The sequence below is a fragment of the Cucumis sativus genome, chromosome 5 (genome assembly GCF_000004075.3).
Source record: "Cucumis sativus cultivar 9930 chromosome 5, Cucumber_9930_V3, whole genome shotgun sequence".
NCBI classification, from domain to species: Eukaryota; Viridiplantae; Streptophyta; class Magnoliopsida; order Cucurbitales; family Cucurbitaceae; genus Cucumis; species Cucumis sativus.
The window spans coordinates 30,297,149-30,321,275 of record NC_026659.2 but is presented as its reverse complement, the minus strand read 5'-3'; the positions used below and the strand labels follow the sequence as shown (position 1 = coordinate 30,321,275).

Genomic DNA, 24,127 nt, shown 5'->3' with positions numbered 1-24,127 from the left:
TACAAATTTGAGATTTAAAATAATTTATATTGATTTTAATTTTAAATTATAAGTATTAGATTGCAGGCTGTACTAAACATTTCATCACCACCGTTGATTTCAAAGAGCTTAGATTCTTCCTTTCCACTAAGGGCCGTTGATCTCTAACTTCTGATTACTCTATACGATTAGGGTTCGGCGGGAGGTTCCCTTGCAATACCCTAATTTCAAGATTGCTGTATTTAAATGGCAATGCCAATGTTCCTTCTCAGCCGTCTCACATCCACTGGCTCAACAGTTCTGTACCTAAATAGCTGAAACAAGGTTTGAGAATGCTTCCGTAGTAGAAAGCTTCAACCTATTATGATCATTGATCAGGCCATTTTCTTTTCCTTTCTTGTTTTGCTTGTAAATGGTTAAGCTAACCATATCCATTTGTTGCATTCTTTTTTTTATTTTTTTATTTGGATACTTGATGTTGATATCTGAATTCTTTATTCGCAACCATTAAGATTCTAATTCACGAAATTTTACGTATAGGATTGTTTTTTATGGTGAAATTTGAGGATTTCTATGAAAATTTTGTATTGGGTATATGTATTTGCAAGGACAATGATATGTTCTTTTGCCATTTAACTTCATAGCACTGGTACTGAGGCTCCTTGAGTATAACTGTATTTTTGGTGCCATATCTCAATGTGCTACAATAAAAAGGGATCCGCTTTGCAGCTTAAGCTTCTAATTGTATTTGCTGCCTGTAATGCCCTTACATTCACTAATGGCATTAAATATATCTTCCAATCTTTTTATTACTACCCGTTTAATTATTTTGATTTCAGTATAATGTCGTGACTTCTCTGAAGCTTCTAATTGATTTTGTTTTAGGTTTGCAGTTTAGGGGACCTTAATCCATTATTTCTTGCTTGAATCCGAGGGGTGTCGACTGTTCCTGATACTTATTGTGGGTCATACTGTACTTTTGTAAAGGAAAGTTTACGCCCAATTCTTCTTAGTTGAAAACACTGTTATTGTATCGAGAGTGATCACCACAAATTTGATATCTCATGACTGTAAATAAATACAAGCCTTTCAAACGTTCAATGGCTTTTTTAAGTTGTTCTGGCTGCTTATGTTTATGTGATATTTGTCTTGATAGTAGTTTGTAAAGAATTTTCCACGAGTACCGTGGCTCTATGTTATTGAATGTTGAGAGCTTAGTATAACCGTGCACTAATCACAGATGGCATTCGCTTTGCAGCTCAAACAATAGCATATTTCTGCTGCCTGTAGTGACATTATACTTTCTAATGTATAGTAATGCAATCTGTGGTACAAGATCTCACTGCAGAGTAGTTTATGGGAGGACATTTGACACATGCGCTTCCAGTATTTTATATTGTGTAATGGTTAATTTTCTATTAATGGGAACTGGTAGAACTTTGCTTCATTGGATTCTTTTATATACCTAATCAAGAGGGAAAGCTAATGCCCAAGTTTAGGAAGGGATCACACAGGATTTAAGTTGAAAAATTTAAGTACAAGGTGTACTTTTCTTTTCGGTGGCTCGATCATCAGAACTCCAAAGTGCTTTGCTCAAAACACCTTTTGGGAATCAAATAGGACAAAGTGATGTTTTCGCAGTTTGTTTGTGATGAGCCTCAAAGTAAGAATTATGCTTTGTAGGAGATGTAGATAAGAACTCTAAAGTTTGAATTTTCTTAAGATACATGTGAATTGACTACAAGGCTTTGGTTTGTGGGGACGATTTTTCTTTAAGTAAAGATTAAGAGCTGCAGGTGAATGTTGGCCGAAAAAACTTATGAAATGAAATTTCTAATGTAATGAGTTGAAGTTATTTATTCTCAATTTCCTTCTGAAAGGATGACTTGTCATTACTTGTTAGGTTGATTGTCCATTGAAAAGGCCACATGCTTGATAGTTCAAGGAGATGAAAATATGGTTGTAATTGCTTGTTGCATAATAGAGACATCAAATTGGGAAAGTGTTCACTCATGGAGGATGTCTAAGCTTTCATTAGGGGAACATGGCATATATCCTTGTATGGAGGAGAGCTATTGCATTATTGGTCTCGGTCTCTAAGTTCAAACTTTGTTCTTTCTTAATGTGTATTATTAGTTATACATGGTACTAGAATCTGTTCATTCTGTCTGTAAGATTGTTAGTAGCTTTTAGGCTTGACCCCAAGCTAAATGTGGGGGATGGAGCTTTAAAACATTCCCTATACTCTTGTTTTGTTTTGTTTCTTTTGAGCAAATTTCGTATACTTTCGTTGACATTTTCTCACAGCTCATTGATATTTATACAATATAATGTTAACAGGGAACCTTTCAAAGTGATGTCAAATGTATGAAGCTCATTTCTGCAATGATTCCATGGCCCTTTGTACAAGTATAGTTTATTCTGACACTTGTGATCTAGTAACGTCCACTACCTCTTGTCTAGTTAAGAGATTCTACAAGTGTTAAAGGTTTCGACCTTTCTTCTTGTATGATTCAAGAAGTTTGTGGCTCTCAATACAAAAAAAAAAATGTTACATTTGTATTGGATAACTTTTAACTTTTCTTTTTGTTCTTTTAATGTAGCCGTATGTTGGGTTCTCCAAACTTCATAATTTCTTGAAGTTTACTATTCCCCTAGCCTCAAGCACCCTAAACTGTCTTGGTTGGGCCCTTGTTTAAAGGCAAAAATAGCTCGGTTTATTTAACTACACACCTCTTGAAACAAAAAGTTGGCTCTCAATTTCAAAGCGAAGAAAGTTAGGTTCGTTTAACTACGTCTTTAAATTTTGTAATTGAATTTCGTTAGTATTCCTATATATATATACTTCTTAGTATCAAATACCTAGAGAGAGATTCTGAAATTAGATTAGATTAGAGTAGACAATGTAATTAGTGATAATGTTCTTTCCCTTTCTGAAATTGAAGAGAAGTTGTTTGTACCTGGGCATAAAAAATAATGCATTGCCATTTTTTTCCAACATATAAATTTAAATTTAATGCAGTATTAAATTTTAGTACTCTGATCAAATATAATTTGATGTTTATCTGCGCAATGGAATCTTTAATTTGCTTTGCATCCATGTTTGATATTGCCACTATCTATTCATTTGAATACATGTGTTATTGTTTAAATTTGGTCTCTATTACAGAGTGAGTGATGTTCATACTCAAATGCATGCATATGTTAGCATGTGAAGATTAAATATCATTTTCATGAACATATGTATACCATATTATATAATTCAATAAAACCTCAAATCAATTCCAATAAATTATTTTGTTTTGGAAAATTAAATAAATGAAAATTAGGCAGTAAGATTGTAATATATATAAATTTAGTTTCTTTCTTCCATGTTTTTGTATTTTATTTGGTGAATTTAATAGGAGCAGTTGGGTTGCAGAAAGAAGCCATGTGAGGTCTCATTTATAAGGTGAAATAAATGTAATTTGTACCTTTTTAATAATATATAATAATTAACAAACAATTCAAAACTATATATATATATATAAAAGTTATTTGTGAGTGTGAGTATATAAATATAAAATTGTGTGGCTAAATTTTTTATTTTTTAATTTTATTTTCGTGGTTCCCCAGTTCTCACACACACACAGCCTGGCTTCTATTATATCTTCATTTAATGTTAGAGTTGAAATTTGGAAATTTCTACATTAAAAGCTTTCTTACTAATTTCAATTTTTCCTCCAACATTTTTACATCTATATATTATTTCATTCAAATTATGTCCTATTTTTTGTGTTATTAGTATTATTATTTTATAATATGAAGTGTATAAACTAATGTTTAGGTTATAAAACTATTTCTAAAATATAGTAAAAAAAATGGGAGAGTTGGATAATTTTTGTTATATTTTATAAATAGTTTTATGTTCTCTCAAGTTATTATTGTACATTTGTAAAAATCATATTGACCTATATGAACTTTCAAATAATTTTTTCATGATCGTTAAAAGAAATAATCTCGTATGTGTATATTTAAATTTTCAAGAAATGATAAAACTGTAAAAAATATTTATAAAATATAGTAAAATATTAATTTTATATTCTATTGATCAATCATATTTATAAAATATAGTAAAATATTAATTTTATATTCTATTGATCAATCATACTAATAGATTTCTATTCACTTTTATTAATGTTATATTTAATAGACATGAATAGTTTATTGATGTCTATAATGGATATAATCTAAATTTTTGTCAATTTATTTTAAAGTTAGGTAGATTTACTGTTAATTTTGAATTTTTAACAAGATTGTTTGATGGTTAATAATTAATATATGTATTTTTAGTTTGTAGTCTTTTCAATAAAAACCCATAGTTGCAATCCCAATTAGCATTAAATTCTTAAGACCTCAGTCATTGAATATATGTACCTCATTGGACATTCATGATTGGAATATATTAGTTTTTCTTCTTGTAATTGTGATCATAATACTTTATCTACTGATCAAATAATCAAATATTAATGGAAGCTTGATTAGGAATAAATATATCAATGTATTAATGTGAAAGTAAGATATTTACTCAATCCATTCAAATGGAATGGTTTAGAAATGGTTTAAAAGAGATTTTGATTTGAAGTTAGAATGAGATATGATATCAACTAAACTTAAGTATAGTTCAATCGATATAAGGTATCACTAGTTACTATATTTGAAAGGTTAATATGTGCAGAAAGAGAGTATCGGTGCAGATATCGAGTATCTTCTCTATGGATGTCTTTTTTTATTTTCGATTTGATCACATTTTTAGAGGTTCCTCGCTCACCATTCTATCCCAATTGATCTCTAGGAAATATCTTACATCAATTCACTCTTTTCCAAAAATACTCGACCAAAAAGATCCTTTTGAGTAATTTAATTGGAAGCTCGCCAATGGTGTGTATTTGGTTGAAGCACAATATTAACAAATTTTATATATCTACGCATCTTTGGGAGGATATATTCTATACATGGTTGCTTCATGGGTACACCAAAATTATCACTCTTTTGTAACTACGGTACACATGACCAATTTCCTCTGGCTTATGTTTTTTTTTTTTTTTTCATTTGTTTTTTAGGTTAAAACTCTTTCCCAAGTCTCAAGTAATTATATTTTTTTAACTAAATGAACTGCATTTGGATGTAAGCTATGGTGAAGACGCTATATATGATTATACATCGACTGGATTGAAATATCTCGATGCACGTACTATTCCTCGGCTTCTTTAATATTCGGTTTAAAAAACAAATGGAGAGTAAAATGTATTTTATATATATTATTTTCATCTTCATCTTTGTTTGACTTTGTCTATTTCTAGTGTTGTTTTTACTTTACACCAATGAGGGGAAGTGGAACCTAATTCATATGGAAAGCAACAAAAAGTAATTCCCTAATTTCCACAACCCTATTTATTGCATATATGTTTGGGTTTCACTCTCTTTTGAAGCAATTATGCAATCCATGGCTTCATTCATGTACAAGTCAGTTATTATTACATTCATTGCAAAATATGTATTTGATCATGCTTTTTCATTATCATTTGATATTATTCAACCTAAATGTTCCTATATGTCAAATGTGATGTGTTGTTCTAATCACCTGCCCATAACATTATATGCACCTAATTTTAATTATTTTAAATAGATGAGCAATTTATTAAATTTTCATACACACTTACAATATTCACATACAAACATCATTATCAACAACACAGTCAGATACAAGAATCAAATAATACTTAATTGGTTAATTTGAACATTTTCAATTTTTTCCAAAGATGTTCAATCATCCAACAACATTTCGTACATCTGTATTTATTTCAATTCAAAGTTAAAGTAGATGTATTTATCGATTAATCTCTTATCTTCTTACTCACCATCGTTATTAAAACTTTAAGTGTTTCGATCAAAATTCGTATCTTTTTAATAAACTCATTATTATAGCCAAAGTTAAAAGGAAAAATTACAAAAATATAATAAACAAACTCATGTAATTAGAGACAGTTAATTATATTCTTACCATAATTATCATTTAATCTAATTAACATGTAGGCTAGCTAATATATGTGTTAGCTATATGTTTTCTTTTATAATATGGATAATAAAAACCTAGGATTCCTTAGTGTCATTCTCCAGTGTATAATTTTTGTCCTATAGTATAGTACAAGTTTTAAATTCTTATTAAATATGTGTGTATATAATATTTAATGATATATATCTTAAAATCACCTATAAATTAAAGTTTACAATTAAATGTTAGATTGTACAAAATGAAATTAAGTTTGGAGGTTGAAGAACCGACATAGTTGTTGGCAAAACTCTAAAGCATATATTATATATATAAATATTTATGTAACCATTTTTAACTAATTTATTACACATTTAGAGCTTCACAATTATGAAACTAAAATATCCTTCAATTTCATGATAGGAAGCTCTCCTAATTAAAAATAGCAAGAAAAAAAAAACTAATTAAATTGGACACATTCCAATTTTGATCTCTCTCTAACATAAATTGATGCACTTTTATTTTAGAAAATTGAAGAATCAGATGGAGAAGAATTGACCAAATTAAGAATGCTATTCCAATAATTCTTGTTATCTTCGTAATAATCACTTCCACTTCCATTTTCAGATTCTTCACCTCCACCTGCATCAGAGTGATTTCTTTCATCCACATTGTTGTTAAGAAGAAGATTAGTGAATCCTTCTTCAACAATGTCATTATTATTATTGTTGTTATGATTATGATGATGATGATGATGATGATCTCTGGTTGATGATCTTAATGATTCACTTGTCCATGTTGTTGTTGTTGCTTCAATTGATAACGTCATTTCATGAGATGTAAATGACATTGAATTCTCAAAACCCTCTTTGTATTGATGATGATCTTCTTGTAATTGGCTTGAAGAATTTCCAAATCCCTCTTCTTTCCACTCATGACAAGAACTCGAACTTCCCACAAACTCAATCATCGCTATCGAGTTCTCTCCCCCGCTTCCCGTTCCCATCACCGTTCGTACATTCTCCGAAAAAGTCAATGTCGAAGTAGGAGATTCCAAGTGATGATCACCACCAGTAATTCCACGACCCAGACCTAAAACCACACAAAATAATCAGGATATATCTATCATAAGTACTAATCAACTTAAGCTGTTCAGGGTAACTTTAATGACGATTATTGTAGTTTAAAACGTTTACCATGGTTCCAGGGTTTTAAAGCGTCGAGCGATCGGGAAGGGATGGCGGGTGGGGGTTCGGGTTTAGTCAAAAGGTGAGGTGAAGGAGGGTTTGTAGTAGAAGCAGTAGTAGTAGAAGTACGTAATCTTGATTCTCTAACAAGCCTAGCTTCAGCTTCAAGACGAGCACTTTCCCATTGAGCAATGTGGCTTAAATTGGCAGCACTTTTGGAATGGCCATCAGCAGTGAGTAAAGCATCATTTTTGGGTTTGTGGGTAACTGGATCAATCCCCATTTTAGTCAACCTTTTCTTAAGATGTGTATTCCAATAATTTTTAATCTCATTATCTGTTCTCTTTGGTAAGTGAGTTGCAATGGCTGACCACCTAACACACAAAAGTAAACAACAACAAAACAATATATAGGCTGCTTCAAACATAAACATAATCACATAGAAATTGCTAAGTAATTATTTCATAATTAATGTTCTCTCTCTCTCTCTCTCTCTCTCTCTCTCTCTCTCTCTTTTGTTGTTGTAATGTGAAGAAAAGGATAATTTTTCAGATCACCTCAATGGATATCTGTGAATAAACTTGGTGGCTGTGTTTTATGTCAGCAAAACTTTAACTATGAAACCAATGAGCAAAGAAACAAAGAAGCAAACCTATAAAAATCTGTCTCATTAAAAGAATAATAATAAGTTTTTTTTGCTTGAATTTAATTGCAAATGTCTTATTTAATTTGGCAATAGTTTCATGTTATATATTAACTTCACAACTATATTTCTCACAATTTTAAAAGAAAAGTATAACTTCAACTCCTAATCAAATTTTATAAACAAAAACAAACTTTTGAAAAACTATTTTTGTTCTCAAAACTTGGTTTAATTTTTTAGAAAATGGTTGAAAATTAAATAGTAAACCAAAAACTCTTTTTTTAGTTTTCAAATTTTCTCTTCTTTGAAAAAAAATATTAAAGAAAATATACAACAAACCAAAAAATTTACAGGGATAAGAAGTATTTACATCATGCTTAATTTTTAAAAATCAAATAACTACTAAACAAGTTCTACATTTTTTAGATTTAAAATTTTGACAAAGTTTTAGAAAATATTAGTAAAATCTGAATAATAGAATATAAAAACCAAGTATTAGTGTTTATAAATTTAATTTTAAAAAATAATTACCAAAGAAGTCTAAATTTTAAATTGAAACAATCAATAACCCAAAAATCATAAAATTTCAAAAACCTAGACAAGAAAAAAAAAACCTAAAAATTAAAAAAAAAAAAAATCCTTATCCCAAAAAAAAATTACCTGTTTCCAAGAAGAGCATGGAGTTGAATAATGGTTTGTTCTTCTTGCAAACTAAATTTGCCTCTTTTAATATCGGGTCTAAGATAATTAATCCATCTCAATCTACAACTCTTTCCACATCTTTGAAGTCCTATCAAATCATCACAACACACAAAAAGAAAAAAGGTTTAATCCTTCAAAAGAAAAAAAAATAGACGTTTTTCACATCACGAAAAACTAAGAAAAAAGGGGCACCAGCTTTAGAAGGTAACGCTCTCCAACTCCCATGGCCATGTTCTTTGATATAATCCAAAAGCTTCTGATCTTCTTCAGGTGTCCATGGCCCTTTCTTCAACCCCACTTTGTCACAACAAGGTGACCTTCCCATTTCAAAAAACTCAAACAGATTTCAATGGACAAACCCCTAATATCAAAAACTTATAATATGAAAAGATGAGAAACAAATTTCTCTCTCTCTCAAAGGGAGATCGAGAGCAGTGTGTATGTGAAGAAAGAAGAGAGTGAAGTGTGGTTTGTAAATGAAGAGATAATGGCCAGTGGCATAAATGGGGGGAGAGATATAAATGCATATCATAAATAAATGAAGAGAAAATCTCATAATATGACAAAATATTATTATAACTATTCTTTTTTCCTTTCTTTCTTTCTTTCATTTCTTTTTTATGGTTATTAAGTCTCATGCTGTCTATTTTCTATAATTAATAATCTTCTTAACAATTATTGATTAAACATATGCTTTTTCTTCAATAATATCAAGCTGCTTAAATTATATATGTATAATTTTTGTTTCTGTTTTTTGTATCATATATTTTAAGGTTTTGTCTCTACCTAATTCCCTTTACCTTTATTGTGCTTTCTTTTAGTATTTTCATTTTCTTTTAAGTTATATATACATACATACTAAAACTTGCTAGTTAATTGCTAGTATTTTTTTCTAACTTTAAAAGAAATTTTTTAAATCTCGACTTCAAGCTTGATATTACTCTATAACAATTATATATGGACCGACCACTTTGGATTAGAGGACGTAAGTGGTGTTTCAAGATAAAATAACAAGATCCGACCAAAAAGAATTAGAAGTTTGGAGTAATTAGGAAGAATCCAAGACAGAAAAGCATATCTATCCTATGCCAACATGCATGCTCTCGTCCTCAGCTCAAGTCAAGGCGGAGTCCAATAGAATTTGAGGGAGCCAAATCTTGTAGTTTAATTCAATCCCAAAAGACAAATGGAAATAGAGATCTAGTCGAGGAAACCCTGAGAGTGGACTTATGTTAAACGAACACTATTAAATGTGTGAAAACCAAAAGAAAAGTAAGTCGACTCACATACTCAAAATGATTTCTATTTTCTACGTAGTTTTTCTGCTAACTTAAGCATTGAAATATGTGTGTGGCAACAACCATACATTGATTCGTTGTAGAGAGGAAATATTGAATTCATCTTCAACAACACTAATTCAACTAACAAATTTCACATTTTGTATATAAGTGACTAATACGATAAGAATCTATTTGAATTTTAAGAAAAAATAATTAAAATTTATTTTGAGTACTAAATAAATATCATCCTAAAAATCACATGCTCCTTAAGTTTCAATTAAAATCTAAATTTATAATTTTATATATTAGAAAGAAACCATGCAAAACCAATAAACTCCAAAAGAACAAGATACTCTTTTTGTAGGACTTTTTTTTTCTTTCAAGTATAAAAGTGATAGATATTTCATTATTTATGTGAATAATAATCATCATTTAATATTTTTTATAATAATTGAATCCTATTCAATAATATGCTTTTAATAATTATTGAATAAGATTCAATTAATGCCTATGACTTCATTGTTCAATTCTACAGTAACTTCATTAATCAAATTAAATATACCACAACACAGTCAATTAAAAACAAACTGATTGGGAATTTCATTAAGAGTAATTGTAAGTTTTATTGATTTTTTTTTTTCACAATGTGTGGGAGAGTAAAATTGAAATTAATCTCATTTTGAGATTTGTCATAAAAACGCTACGTAACTATTATACATTTTGATTGATTTGATTATAACTTAGTATTTTTTTTAATCAAATTAAATTTAAATTTAATCTCTAAATTTGTGTAAAAATAATTATTTAGTCTCTAAAAATTAGCTAGCAATCATTTGTAAGTTCTTATCACTCTTTACCATTCATGAATGAACTAAAATATTAAAAAAAAAAAACAGTAAAATTTGAGATGATTTGATTTTGTAATTCACAATCATTTACCTTTTTTCTTTGTAGCTATTTTCACAAATTGATTGACTTTTTCTTTATATATATAATTATGAATATGTGTAAATATTGATTTCACTTCATTAACTTCTATAGAATTGCACAATCAAAAGAACAAAGAAGAAAGAACTAAAATAAATAATTGATTTCTCTAACATAATTTTAAATTGGGTGGAATTGTGGTTTTGACTTTTATCTAAATTCATTTTCCACCACAAAAACTCTTACAAACTTGACTAATTTTAATAGAAAAGGAAAATAGGACGAAAAAGAAAAAGAAAAATAGAATAGTTGAAGAGTTGTGTAGTTTTGCCTTAACATATCAGAATACAAACATTCAAAAAAGGAAATGATGAATAGAATGAAGATAAGAATTGTGAAGAAGATTGAAGAACCAATATTTTTATTTTTATTTTTATTATAATAATAATAATTATTATTATTACCATTAATATTATTTTCATAATCCAAAACCTATATTTATTACTTTGTGGTTCCAATAAACAAAGACTATCTTGTATTACAAAATAAATGCCTCCACAATCTCCTCAATAGTATCATCTTACTCTAACTCTGCTTTATTTTAGTTTTATAATATTTATGTACTTGAGGTCTAAATTATTTTAATTTAAAAAGAAAATAGTAAGAAAAAATTATGGATATAAAATAGTAAATTTTATAATAAATATAGTTTTTAAAACAATGTTGACTATTGACAATTGAGGAGTAGAAAATAAAATTAACAACAATCTTTGCTTCAAACCAAAATAAAATTAACAATAATCTTTGTTTCAAACACTTTGTAAAATATCACGAGATATCTTGATCATTAAAAAAACTTCTATGAATATCTAAATATAATAGTAATTTAGAGAGTTTAACGTCAATCTTTAGAATTGACTCATGTTTCTAATATTACTTTGGCTAAAATGGAAAAAATTTCCCTAAACTTTGTTATTTGTGTCAAAATACCCTTAAATGTTTAAATATTTCAAAAATACCCTTAAACTTTAAAAAAATATTTAAAAAATACATTTATTAGTTTTGAATGAAAACTGTTAAAGTTATGTTTTAAAACAATTTTTGAACGGTTGAAAAGTTTCAAAAATAATCTTAAAGCTTAAAAAAGTATTTTTTAAAAAAAATACTTTCATTAATCCAAAATTTACACCAACTTTCTCACACTAAAATCAAAATCAAAATTTAAAGTTAAAACCATATTTTAAAATTTATTTGATTTATTGACGTAAAATGATAGATCACGAATATAATCAATCTCAATAGTTATGGTTGCAATTAACAAATAGTTAATTGTTAAATAAAAAAATGTATTTATCTATTAACACACATAGTCCTATAGATCTATTAGTGTGAAACTTTTTTATTTAACTAGCTGTTTTAGTATGTTTTAAAGAGAATTTTTATTGAAACTTCGTGAGATTTTATGAAATTTTATGTTCTAACAAGGTTTAAAATATCAATGTTTTAATTTTACATCATTATAAAAATAAAAAATTTAAATAAAGTTAAATTAGTAAATAAATATTTTATTACTTCCAAACAAGTAAACATGTCCACTATGAGTGTCATTTTCATATTAAATTTTTGTGATCAGTAGATTTTTGTACGATACGATGAAAATATCAATTCAGTTCAAATCCATGAAAATGTGAAAACATATGAAAATTTAAAACTATAATTTTACATTTAAATTTTGGTTTTTATTCTAAGGATAAGAAATTTGGGAGAATAGATTAATGAAAGTATTTTTAAATTTTTTATAAGCTTAAAGAATATTTACGAAAATTTATATTTGAAACAAAACTTTATACCTTACACTTAGAAAAGTATAATCCAAATCTAATAACAAAGATTTATAGGTTAATTTGAAGATACAAAGAATCAATGCAATAGGTGAGGTGGAAATCCAACTTCTTAACTTCAAATACTCCTTTGATTGTTTGAATCCATAGATCATAATATGAGTGACCCACAATCATGTGATTTGTGACAATTATTTAGTTTTACTAACCAAAAATACAACTAACACATTGTGTTCAACTAAACATTCTTCTCACCAATCCAATTATTTCTAAATTTCTAATACTTCATCATTTAATCCCCACCCTACAATTTCTTAATTAAACAACTTTTATACACCATATATTTATGAAAATGTTACGTAAAACTAATCTACTATCACATGTGTTAAGAGTAAAATACAATTTCCACTTTTTTTTTATGAGAAATCATTAGAGGGGAACTATCATAACGTGTTCAATTAATCGTCCAAATGTTGTAGTATTAGGCACGTTAGACAATGTAAATTGGTCCAGATACTTACATGTATATATATATTTTTAAAAAAAAATCATATTACCCTCTTCTATACTTTAGCAATAACAATTTTTTTTTTTTTGTTAAGATAATTAGTGATAAGAAGTGTTTGAATTTAAATATTAGTACGATTTCCATTTTAAATGAAGGCTCTAATTATTAGTCTATTCTAGAGAGTGGACACAAAACTAAAATCCATAAAAACCTATATCTTCCAAAATGTAGAAAAGCCAATGGAAAACAATATAATCCAAGAAGTTTCTTTAATACATGCAAGTCAACCTCTACAATATTTGTGATGTAGCTAAACCAATGGCTTTTAGAAAGTTGTTTGTTTACTCACAACTCTATAAAAGCCTAATCTGTTTATTGACAAAAATTATTACACAATAATTTTAGTGAACTGACCTATTTGTCCTCAGGACTCCAAAATTGTATTTAACTTCTTCAAAACAAGCCTTTCAACTCAGCTTTGACATGGTGGGGGAAATACCTGTTTTCTGGAAAAATGTAAGCAAAGATTTGAAGGCAAGTTGAGGAGATGCTATTTTAATGATTGATTGAAATAAACATATACCGACCATTGTGACTAGATAATGCATCCGTTGTAGTTACTCATTGACATGAGACATACTTTCCAAGCTTCCATTAACAATTGGACATTCATGGAAGAATTCTTATCTTTCAAAACACTCCATTTTCTACTATAATCTAAATTACATACAATTCATTAATGTTTGACATGTGGATTTAATAATATACTTAAAACGCAGCAGACAAAGAATTGACTGTATAAAGCAGAGGAAGCATTCCTAGAAAAAAAAGTTTCTAAGAGTCCTAAGAAAATAATCCTTCAGTATGTAGTTTTTTGTTTTGTTTTTTTTTTTAATAAGAAACGTTTGATTGATTAATGAAATAGAGGAAATCCTGAACGCCAATAGGCAATTACAAGAAACATTTCCAATTAGAGACTAAATAAGACAAGCTGAAATGCCTTCCACAAGTATTTTGCTTCACAATCATCACTTCAAAGCTAATAGCCTTTATTATGTGCTAACATTGCTGCAACTAATTAAATCAGAAGCAGGCAATAGGTTAAGGCAACAAGAAAGTCAGAGTAACTCTGTTGCCCTAGCAAGTGTTAATTAAATGAATATGCCTAATAGAAAAAAGGAGGGTAAAAGGGTCATTTTAAGTCCAACTTTATAACCCTTTCACTGTCATAGCTTGTATGTGTCCTACTTGTTCCCAAAGTGTAACTGCTAAAATAAATGAGTGATTGATGGAAGAAGTATGGACCTAAAAACTTGAACTTGCTAATGAGTCCAAACCCCATGTTTGGCTGCTAAATAAGTACACAGTCAATATAACATACGGATCCTTATTTCATCTAATAGTGGACTCAACTATACTCTACTTTCAGAACTTAGCTTGAATCATACATTCTATATTCTCCACATTAAGAAAATGGTAAAAAATGAGGGGGGTCTAATTATTTAGGGGATATTGGAAATACATCATTCAAGCATGCCTATAATTCCACCTTTCCTCATCAGCAATCCAGATCTAGCAAACACTTTAATGAAAAATTGAGACCTGGGATGCTTCTTTGTATCAGTTTCTTACAATAGTGTGGTAAAGGGTACTTTCTTAGCCTTCTGAATGAGGAAGCAATTTATTGATTGTGGACTCCGAGCTTATGAAGGTGAATCATGAACGATTTGAGGCAATGGAAGAAGGGTGGGGGGTCCATAAGACGAAACAAATTTAAAGAAAAAAAAAAAAAAAAAGAAGAAGAAAAGGGAGCTTTTTTATTAGCTTAAATGCTTTGTTTATGAGGTGTGAGAAGCAGAGCTTCACAGATCCGGCATTCATATTGAGGACAAGACCGTGGGGACATCTAATTTACTACTATTTCATCACTGCCAACTTTAGCTTTGAATATGGTCCAACATAGAGTAAATAGCCCTATTAAATGTATACCATAACATTTGTAAAAGATATACAAGTCCACACATGCAATTTTTCTTTTTGAAATAAAAGAGACAGATCAAAGCCACAATAAAGAAAACAAGAAAATGAAGGTGTAAGTAAGATCTGTAACCTGTGTTTTCCATGATCCTGCAAACTGAGTTGTATAACAGATTAGAATATTAGGATTAGGAGTCATTGCCTTGAATTCAGCCACTTCCCCTCCTCCTCTCCAACCATACAATTCACCAAACAAATCACAAGCATCATTAGATTTGTAAACCAACATTTATGACAAGAGTAAAAGACATGATTGTTGATCTCAAATTGCTCATCTCAGTAAAAAGTTAAAAAGAGAAGATCAAAGAATCCATAGATATGTGATAATTTAGTCATTAAATGTTACTTAAATTGAGATTTACAAGCAAGTAACAGATAGATGAATATTCTGGTACATAAAGGCACATTTTGGGTATTGGATATTTTCTTTGCTTATCCTTTCATTTATTTCTGTCCTAGTTGCTGATATACTCTGCAACATTGTCATTGTCAAAACTTGAATGCTTTTGACAGGCTGTTTCATGTCTTACATCCACACACACACACACACACACACAAGTCTTAATTTAAACCACAGTAAATTCAAGCCATCAGCATAAATGTTTTGAGATTCATTTCTCAGGCAGATGAACAATTGTCCTGTACAACCATTGGTTCATGTCCATATGATATGATATGATTTAGAACAAGAAAGAGAGTATTGAATCATGGAATCGACAATCTCTACTAATTAATACAACAATTTTCAAATTCAAGAACTTCCACCAATGAGATAATCCGAAAACTTCAATCGTAACGATCTTAATCCAAATTAATTAAAAAAGAAAAACGAAAATTTCATATAGATTCGAGTTTAGTTCAAGATTAAGGTTTGTTGATTACCATTTTCTTCGCCCAGCTGATCGCAATGAAATTCTACGGGCTGGTCTCCGTGGGGAGCAAAAACAGTTGAGAACTTTGGTTCGATGAAATTAACTTGGCCCATAACTATTTATATGGGCTCTAACCAAACAGCCCAATAACTTTAAATGGGCCCTAACCAAATAGCCCAAAAACAATTATTAAAAATAAATCATAAAATGAGTTTTTTTCTTACATAATTATATCGCGTAGGAAATTGAACTTTAATTCTCGAAATCAACCCTACAAATTATATACCAATAGATACTAATTTCAAACTTTAGCAACTAAAAAATATATACAAATTTAATTTGACAAAAAAAAAAAAGAAAAGAGATATAAAAATATTGCATTGCATTGCAAAAGAAGTCTAAAAAACTTGAAATTGACAAAAATGAAACAGTATTGACAATGACCATAATTGCAAAAGAGTCCTTAGAAATGAGTTTGTTAACATTTTGGGAGGAATGAGTGGAAAAATGGGAAATGGAAGGAATGAGGTAAAGCCAAAATGAAGAAGTTTCCCACTTCCATCCCTAATTTCTACAAAAAGATAAATTAAGAAAGATTATTTTACATTTATGGCATTTCCATCATTGCCCTTATTATTATTCTTTTTTCCCTAAAACAAATTACCCTTTACATTTTCCTACTTATATCAATTGGGTAATTAATAGATTTGAAGTAACTATACATTTTAGGACCTTTCCATTTATAGGCTCTTACTACCTAATAATGATTGTCATTAACCCTTTTTCTTTTTTATTTTAAAAACAAAATATACATAATATAAAACAAATTTACCCAATCATATTTAGTGGTCATCATTAGTCAAATGGAAATTGGTTTTGTAAAAAATTCATACCGACAATAATGTTTAGCAGGTTGGTTTTTTCGAAACCTTTTAATTAAACTGACCACTCATTGTATTTGTAATAAAATCAATCATCAAGTATCGATTTTGTTGATTTTGATCGTTCGGATTGATTTTTCGAGTGTCGATACTCACCTCTAATCATATTTACTCCCTTTTAATACAATGAATCATTCATCTTAATTTTGTAAATGGATTTGAGTTTTGTATAAATAGATTATAAAAGTAAAAATAATAATTAATAATTAAATACTTATGAGATTTTTATAGGTGAAAAATAAAAAATAAAGTCAAATGTCGAATGAGCTATAAATTAGAAATTAAAGTCATTCTTAAATAGAAAATTTAAGTATAAACCATAAATTATTAATTGAGAATGGCTACCACAATAAATAATTTAATTTCTCATAAGTTATTTGAAAAAAAAAAAAACTATTTGCATCATAATTTACATTGTTTAAATACAAGTTGTCATATAACTTTTTATCTTTTTAATTTTTCATATCGTGCCATTCAATTGAATTATTAAAATGAAAAAAGAAAATTAAATACAACCAAAATACATTCGAGTGAAATAAGTAAATTTGTAAATAATTTAGTCTGAGTATTTCTTAGATTTTCTTTTCTAATTTTAATTTTAATTTTAAGAAGTGGGGTGAGGTCTAAAACATTTATGTATGGGATTAATTACTTATAAATAACATTCGATTATTAGACTAGGGTGGTTATGGTCTTTTCATATGATTCATATATTATTAATAACTCATTAATTGGTATAAATTAATTTTGCTACCTTTCAACTTTCATTTCTTCAAAAGAAAGATACCTTTTTCTTAGCCTAATTTCATTTTACACTCTCACTTTCATCAAATTCAAATCAACTAACAAAAATTTAGAAACTTTCTTGAATAATATAACAGAAGTTCCATCTCTAACCAAGAGATCCCCTTGACCAAGTCTCATGTAAAAGATTAATTAAATAGATAACACATCAAATATCACCAATTTTACAAACCTAGCTTATATCCTTCAATAATTTAAGAAATGTTTCGAGACTTATAATGTAATCAAAATTACTGATTCTTGAAAAACAAAGACAAGGAAAAGAAAAGTTGAATTGAAAACTATAAGAATAATTCAAAACTGTCCATTCGAATACGAACTACTAAATATCGTTAGGGTTTTAGATCAACATAAATGAACGGTTGGGAAGAAATGCAATTTACTAAATTTAATTTATTTTTTAAAAAAGAAAAAAAAAAGTTGTGGTGTGGAGGGTGGTGGCATCACCAACCAAATATTTGTTTAGAGTGAAGACAAAAATTGGGAATAATGGTTAGGGTTAGGCAGATAAATATTGAGAAATGAGATATTTAATTGATAATTGTTTTTTTCCTATTTTTTCTAAATTTTAATAAAAATGAAATGCTAATTCTAAATGTGTTTATATCTATAGTAGGAAAAATTTTAATCTCATACGTAAAGAATTGTGCATTTCAAAGACCATCACAAAAAATAGAAACACCTTTCAACATCCATATAAAATTTTTAAGTTTTTTTTTTTTTAATTTTTAAAAAGGTTTTCATTGAAATATCTTTCAATTAAAAAATTAGATTAAAAATAAGTACTTTCTTTTTTATATGTAATATACATTAGACCAAAAAAAAAAGGCCCTGCAACCAAAAACCCAAATCACAAATCAAACCATACAACATGACTACCAAACTTGAAAGAGAGAGACCCCTAAATCAAAACAAAACAAAGAAGAGACGATGAAGAACAAGAGCATAACAAAACACACCAAAACAAACAAAAACAAAGAAATAAGAGGGAGCAAGAAGAACAAAACTCCACCACAACGAGCACCAATATCCAGACCAGAAAGCACCAAGTGCACTAGTGATAACAGTAAAATTTGTGGATGGTAACGATTTAGTTCATAAACTTTAATAAGTAACAATTTAATTCTTGTACTTCTAAAATCATAACCGTAAAAGTTAGATGTTAGTTTTTATTATTTTATAACGTATATTTTATATTTTTTTAAAAAAAATTGAGTTTCTAATTTGTTTTTATAAATTTATTTATACGAGAAATCTTCCTAAATTTTAATACTAATTTCCACGCTAAAAACTAATTAATAGGAAGAGTTATTGTTTAACATTTGAAGGGCTCACGTTTTCTTTTTTTGTTTTTTTCTTTCTAAAACTAAATGAAAATTTATCAAAATTATTCCATATATATATTTAGATTATATATATATCCACACATACAGACCATATACTATTTTTTTCCCCTCTTAAATAATGGAAAGTTTCTAAAATGGTTTGTCTCAAAATAATTTTAAACCAAAACTAAATTATCTGTAAAATCAATTTTTTCATTTACATGAATTTACTTATAATACAATACACTCAGAAATATGAGTTTAGTTTTATTATTAATAATAATCATTTTGATTATGCTAACCTAAGAAGTTGAATGAACTAAATCATATTGCCTAATTAAATAATTATGTATTTAATTATATTGAGTAGAAATACTTTTTTTTATCAACAAATGTACATTAAATAAAACCAACAAATATATGGTATAATTATCTGCATCTACTCTCATTCAGTCTTTTTTATTCAATTTTTATCATTCTAAATTTTAAATAAATTTTTAAAAAAAAATCAAAATCAACTTGCTAATGATTATTATTACTTTATTACTTTGTTTTTTTTGGGAAAGTCAAGTTGTACATAATTATTAAGAAAGTTTAGGAAGATGTTATTAATACCCTTTCATTAAGGAGAGTTTAATACGTTAAATAGGAGCCTAATTATTCATTAAGGAGATTTAAATATAAACAAACCTTTGGTACAGAAATAAGAAAATTAAAATTAAAAAGAAATTAGATTTTTCTTTGTTTTTGTTCCACACCAACTCATTAAAATTGATTATTCCAAAATTTACTCTCCTTCGTCCTCACTTAGTAAAATAATATATCATTTAATACCGTTTCAAACATTGAAACAAAGAAGTATATGATATTAAAAATTTGAGTACGGTCAATTATTCTCCTTTCTAAAAGGCGTACTTTTATTTAGATTATTATCGTTTGTATAACTTTTATTTAGATTATTATCGTTTGTATAACTTTTTGATAATGACTAGCATTGTTTTTTTTCTTTTTGACCAGAACCTTAAAAGTATCCTTATATCTTTTTTTGGGTCATTGTATAACTTTTCAATTTCTTAAAAATAAATTCGTATAAATTCTTGTCCTAAAAAATATATACTTTATCCGATGACTCGTATAGTTTTGTAGTTCATCCCAACCATACAATAAAATAATTATAAAAAAAAAGTTTTACTAACAACATGACAAATTATAATTAGACAATTGAATATAGTTGATGTAATCTCAAAATATATATAAATTTTTTTCAATCTATAATTTGAATTTTCATTGATATTAATGGATAAAAAAGTGTACTTGAAGTAAAATAATGTATTAATTTATTTGAAACTAAAATAATAGTAACCGTAATAATAATAAAAATAATAAGGAACCATGTTTATGTAATTTTGTTTTCTTTTTAATATAAAGAAACCAAGGCATAGAACTTTGTGCATAATGATAATAATAAATAACCTAGATACTCTATCTGTTTATATATATATATATATATCATATAGTTTGGTTCATTAATAACTTTTACATCTTTTCAATTTTGATGCTTTTTAAGACTTAACATAAGTTTTTATCCTTCCAACTTTTATCTTCAATTTCATAACAAAACTTTCAAAATTTTAATTTTACTCATTCTACCTTTTAATTAAACTTTATGCAACTTTATTGAGTCCTTTCACAGTAAGTAATATTGATTTTATCGTAAAGTTATTCTAACATAGTTTAACGTCCATGTGTCATGTTCCTAAGCTATTATAAAAGTGAGGATGCTTTAAGATGGTATATCTTAAAAAAGTCTACATGAGTGTTCTAAAAATTGTAAAAGTTCAAATAGATCAAAGATGATGCTTTCAAAAAGTTTAAGAAGAAATAGAGTAAAACTTAATAATTAAATGATGCACTTAGACTAATAAATAAATGAGATGTATATCATGAACGAATAACTTTTGTAATCAAGTTTAGTTCATCAACTAAAGAAAAAAATACCATGATGAAAAATTCAATTCAAATTTACTATAATGCCGCGTCAAAATCACTTTGAGAGTCAAAATAAAATTAAAAAAATATACAACGTATAAAATAAATCATACCGTCATGTTTAATATAAGTTTTTGCATTTTACCTTCATGACAAGATTTAATAACTAAGCTCATCTTTTTTTTTCCAAATGCCGATTAAAGACATATTAGTATCTCTTGAAGATGAAATGTTTGAGTTTGTCACACTCACACAGTTGAACTTAAATATAGATATATGTACAAGTACACAACATTAATGAATTGGTAAATGTTGTTTGCATCAAAATTAATTTTAATAATTTGTAACCATCTTTTTTTAAAAAAACTTTTACTAAGTTATAGACATCATTATATGTATCGTCTCTTAATTTGAAAAGTACTTAAAATACATTTTAGGTTACATGCATCTAATCATAATTTGTCACATACTCACATATATTGTTTTTTTTTTTGTTGGTATGTACAGTGGGGAGAGCGATAAGCACATGAACATAAACTTAATTATTTTGATTGATATTTTTTATTTAAATAAAAACCAATGATTAATTAGATGTAACCTTTCTAAAGAAAATAAAAAATTGGTACATGGCATTACTCACAATGTAAGCAAATTTTGTTTTCTTAAAAAAAAAATATATATATATATAACAAATTATTAAGAAAAAGAAAAGGGAGAGAAATAATGTTACTGATGAAATCACATTTTTCCATTGCATTGGATTATGGTACATATAAATTTAAAGCTAAGCCATATATATATATCTTTGAATAATTAAGTATTTGAGAATTTTCTATATACAAGTATAGTATTTGAAATTACACATAATTAATTAATTAACTAAACCCCCCACCCCTAAAATTAAACAAAACAAAAATCTACTTAAAAAAAAAGGTCTATTAAACTTAGCTTTTAAAATATTTTTAATAATTCCATAGACATTCAAGGTCTAATGGATCATCAGAAACCAATGATGGGTTTTGATCATCATCTCCCTCCATCATTCCAATTCCATTACTACTATAACCCGAAATCTCCACCTTTGGATTCATCAGCATTCTCATGATTGAATTCCCATATCCGGAATCCGCCGTGTTCGGTAAAGGAAACGGCAACAAGGGCGGCGCCGGCGGTGGTGCAGAAGAAGAAGAAGAAGAAGAGAAATGATGATTATAATTAGTTCTGAAATTGTAAAGCTTCGTATCACCACCACCACCACCACCGTCGTTGGAGAAGCAGGAGACGTGCGATGCTGCACGTGCCTCACCAGTGTAGGGCGTTTGCGATTGTGAATATTCCATTAACGCCGGCAAAGCAGGGGAATTGAAGGGGTTGTTATTCATTATTATTGATGGTAATGATTTCGACTCCGTGGAACTTTTGTTGAAGATTCGACAGATAACCCATTCGTTCTGTGAATTTTAAACAAAGTTAATAACGAAATTAACAAAAAAAAAAGAAAGAAGATTTGGGTAATAAGAAGGAATTAGAAGAAACCTTAGTGGTAGGCTTGATGATGAATTTGGGTTGTAAGCGAAATTCATGCATAACCCAGTTGGATTTTTCACCTTTAGGAGCTCTTCCTTTATAAAAAACCAAAGTTTTCTTCATACCCACAAGTTTTTTCCCTCTAAAAATCTCTTTATCTTTACCAGTAGCTTTCCAATAACCAGATTCAGTAGCTCTGTTTGTTCGAAGCCCTGTTGGGTATTTCCTGTCTTTAACACAAAAGAAATACCATTCTTTTTCACCCATTTTCGCCCTCCCTGCTATTACCAAACAACAACAACAACAACAAAAAATTAAATCATGAGGAATGATTGATTGATTGAATGAATGAATGAATGAATGAATAAACAAACTGGGTTTAGTTCAATTAAATTACCAGGCAAATCCCAGGGCTCGGATTTGTTTAAATCGGCATGGCCAATGGCGATGGAGGAGAAATTGGGGTTTAAGACTTTGGGGGAGAGGTAATGAGTGATTAATTCTTCATCGGTGGGATGGAAACGAAAGCCGGGAGGTAAATCGATTTGTTGGTGTTCTTCATTATTAGTATGGTTCCAGAAATTGTTGGTTTGGGTTTGGGTTTGGGTTTCGGCCATTGTGTGTTTTTGGAAATTGGTAGAAGAAAAATTCATGGGTATCAACCCCAAGGGGGATTAATATACACCAACAAACGTGCTGCCTAACACAACTAATTTTGTGGATTTTTTCAAACTTTTTTTTTATTTTAACAAATATTGATATTTGTCATCATCATCATCGTCACCACATTTATTTATATATATATACGGATTTGGATTATTCTATCTTTTTCTTTAATTTTTATTATTACATTTTTTTTCTGTGCTGTTAATTTCACACAAAATTCAAATTTTAATATATTTGTATACATAATTTGATACGACCAAATGTTACTTTTCAATAATAATAGTGAAAAAAACAATCAAAATCCATTTTTAATATATAATTTTGTAGGAAAGATAAGGAGAAAATATTTCTTTTTTCTGTTTTAATTTAGTTGGTAAGTTCAAGTTTATAATTTTGCTATTGAGTTTTTATTATAGTTAGTGAGTATTATATCATGTGGGTTATAATCATATAAATTTTAATTGTAAATTTGATTTTTATAATTTAGTTGATTTTTCTTATAATAAATGAAGTGGAAGAGATTGAATGTTTGACCTCCAAGTTGAGAAGACATGTTTGATGTTAGTTGAGTTATGATCGATAAAATTTAGTTCACATGATAAATTAAACTTTAGTTAGTATGATTTTATAAGACTCTCGTATATAATTTTGATGGTATGATCTATTTATCCATAGGTTTGATAAAGTGAAAACATCAATAAATTTAACTTTTTTTAGAAAAATTAAATGGCTATATAATAACTCTGTTGCTTCAATTTGTTTTTTTTTTTTATAAAAATGGTCTATATTAAACTTTAAAAAGTTTTTTAAATTTTATTTTAAATAGTTGTCTAAACACTTCAATATTTTTTTAAAAAAATAATTTATT

At 28.0% G+C, this 24,127-nt stretch overlaps 2 protein-coding genes and 2 long non-coding RNA genes across 5 annotated transcripts; 1 reads left to right on the top strand and 3 right to left on the bottom strand.

The window, feature by feature from the left end:
• Positions 1 to 159: 159 nt before the first annotated feature.
• LOC101221299 lies at positions 160 to 2,739 on the top strand. The gene is made up of 3 exons (XR_180800.3): positions 160 to 303; positions 865 to 2,388; positions 2,583 to 2,739. It is a non-coding gene; the product is annotated as an uncharacterized LOC101221299 (long non-coding RNA).
• Positions 2,740 to 6,308: 3,569 nt separating this feature from the next.
• Positions 6,309 to 9,032, bottom strand: LOC101221061 (transcription factor MYB106). Its single transcript, XM_011657697.2, has 4 exons — positions 8,735 to 9,032; positions 8,501 to 8,630; positions 7,207 to 7,571; positions 6,309 to 7,102 (listed from the first exon to the last, which is right to left on the bottom strand). Exons 1-4 carry the CDS (start codon positions 8,865 to 8,867, stop codon positions 6,534 to 6,536), a joined length of 1,197 nt encoding a protein of 398 aa, XP_011655999.1. The 5' UTR covers positions 8,868 to 9,032; the 3' UTR covers positions 6,309 to 6,533.
• Positions 9,033 to 13,338: 4,306 nt separating this feature from the next.
• LOC105435609 lies at positions 13,339 to 16,011 on the bottom strand. Its single transcript, XR_004216641.1, has 2 exons — positions 15,209 to 16,011; positions 13,339 to 13,604 (listed from the first exon to the last, which is right to left on the bottom strand). It is a non-coding gene; the product is annotated as an uncharacterized LOC105435609 (long non-coding RNA).
• A 5,781-nt stretch (positions 16,012 to 21,792) lies between these two features.
• On the bottom strand, positions 21,793 to 23,254 carry LOC101211988 (NAC domain-containing protein 92). Of its 2 annotated transcripts, none has more exons than XM_031885208.1 (3): positions 22,991 to 23,254; positions 22,603 to 22,874; positions 21,793 to 22,517 (listed from the first exon to the last, which is right to left on the bottom strand). In XM_031885208.1, the coding sequence occupies exons 1-3, from the start codon at positions 23,244 to 23,246 to the stop codon at positions 22,029 to 22,031; spliced, it is 1,017 nt and encodes a 338-aa protein (XP_031741068.1). In that variant the 5' UTR covers positions 23,247 to 23,254; the 3' UTR covers positions 21,793 to 22,028. The 2 variants fall into 2 exon arrangements, with proteins under 2 accessions (XP_031741068.1, XP_031741069.1); XM_031885209.1 differs by having other exon boundaries at positions 22,603 to 22,871; positions 22,991 to 23,253.
• Positions 23,255 to 24,127: the final 873 nt, after the last annotated feature.

Excerpts from the sequence above, each read along its gene's own strand:
- LOC101221061 (XM_011657697.2), bottom strand. The coding sequence starts at position 8,867 with ATGGGAAGGTCACCTTGTTGTGACAAAGTGGGGTTGAAGAAAGGGCCA. Across the intron at positions 8,631-8,734 it reads AGCGTTACCTTCTAAAGCTG|GACTTCAAAGATGTGGAAAG; the intron begins GTGCCCCTTTTT and ends ATGATTTGATAG. Across the intron at positions 7,103-7,206 it reads TTTAAAACCCTGGAACCATG|GTCTGGGTCGTGGAATTACT; the intron begins GTAAACGTTTTA and ends GTGTGGTTTTAG.
- LOC101211988 (XM_031885208.1), bottom strand. The coding sequence starts at position 23,246 with ATGAATTTTTCTTCTACCAATTTCCAAAAACACACAATGGCCGAAACC. Across the intron at positions 22,875-22,990 it reads CGAGCCCTGGGATTTGCCTG|CAGGGAGGGCGAAAATGGGT; the intron begins GTAATTTAATTG and ends GTTTGGTAATAG. Across the intron at positions 22,518-22,602 it reads TCATCAAGCCTACCACTAAG|AACGAATGGGTTATCTGTCG; the intron begins GTTTCTTCTAAT and ends TAAAATTCACAG.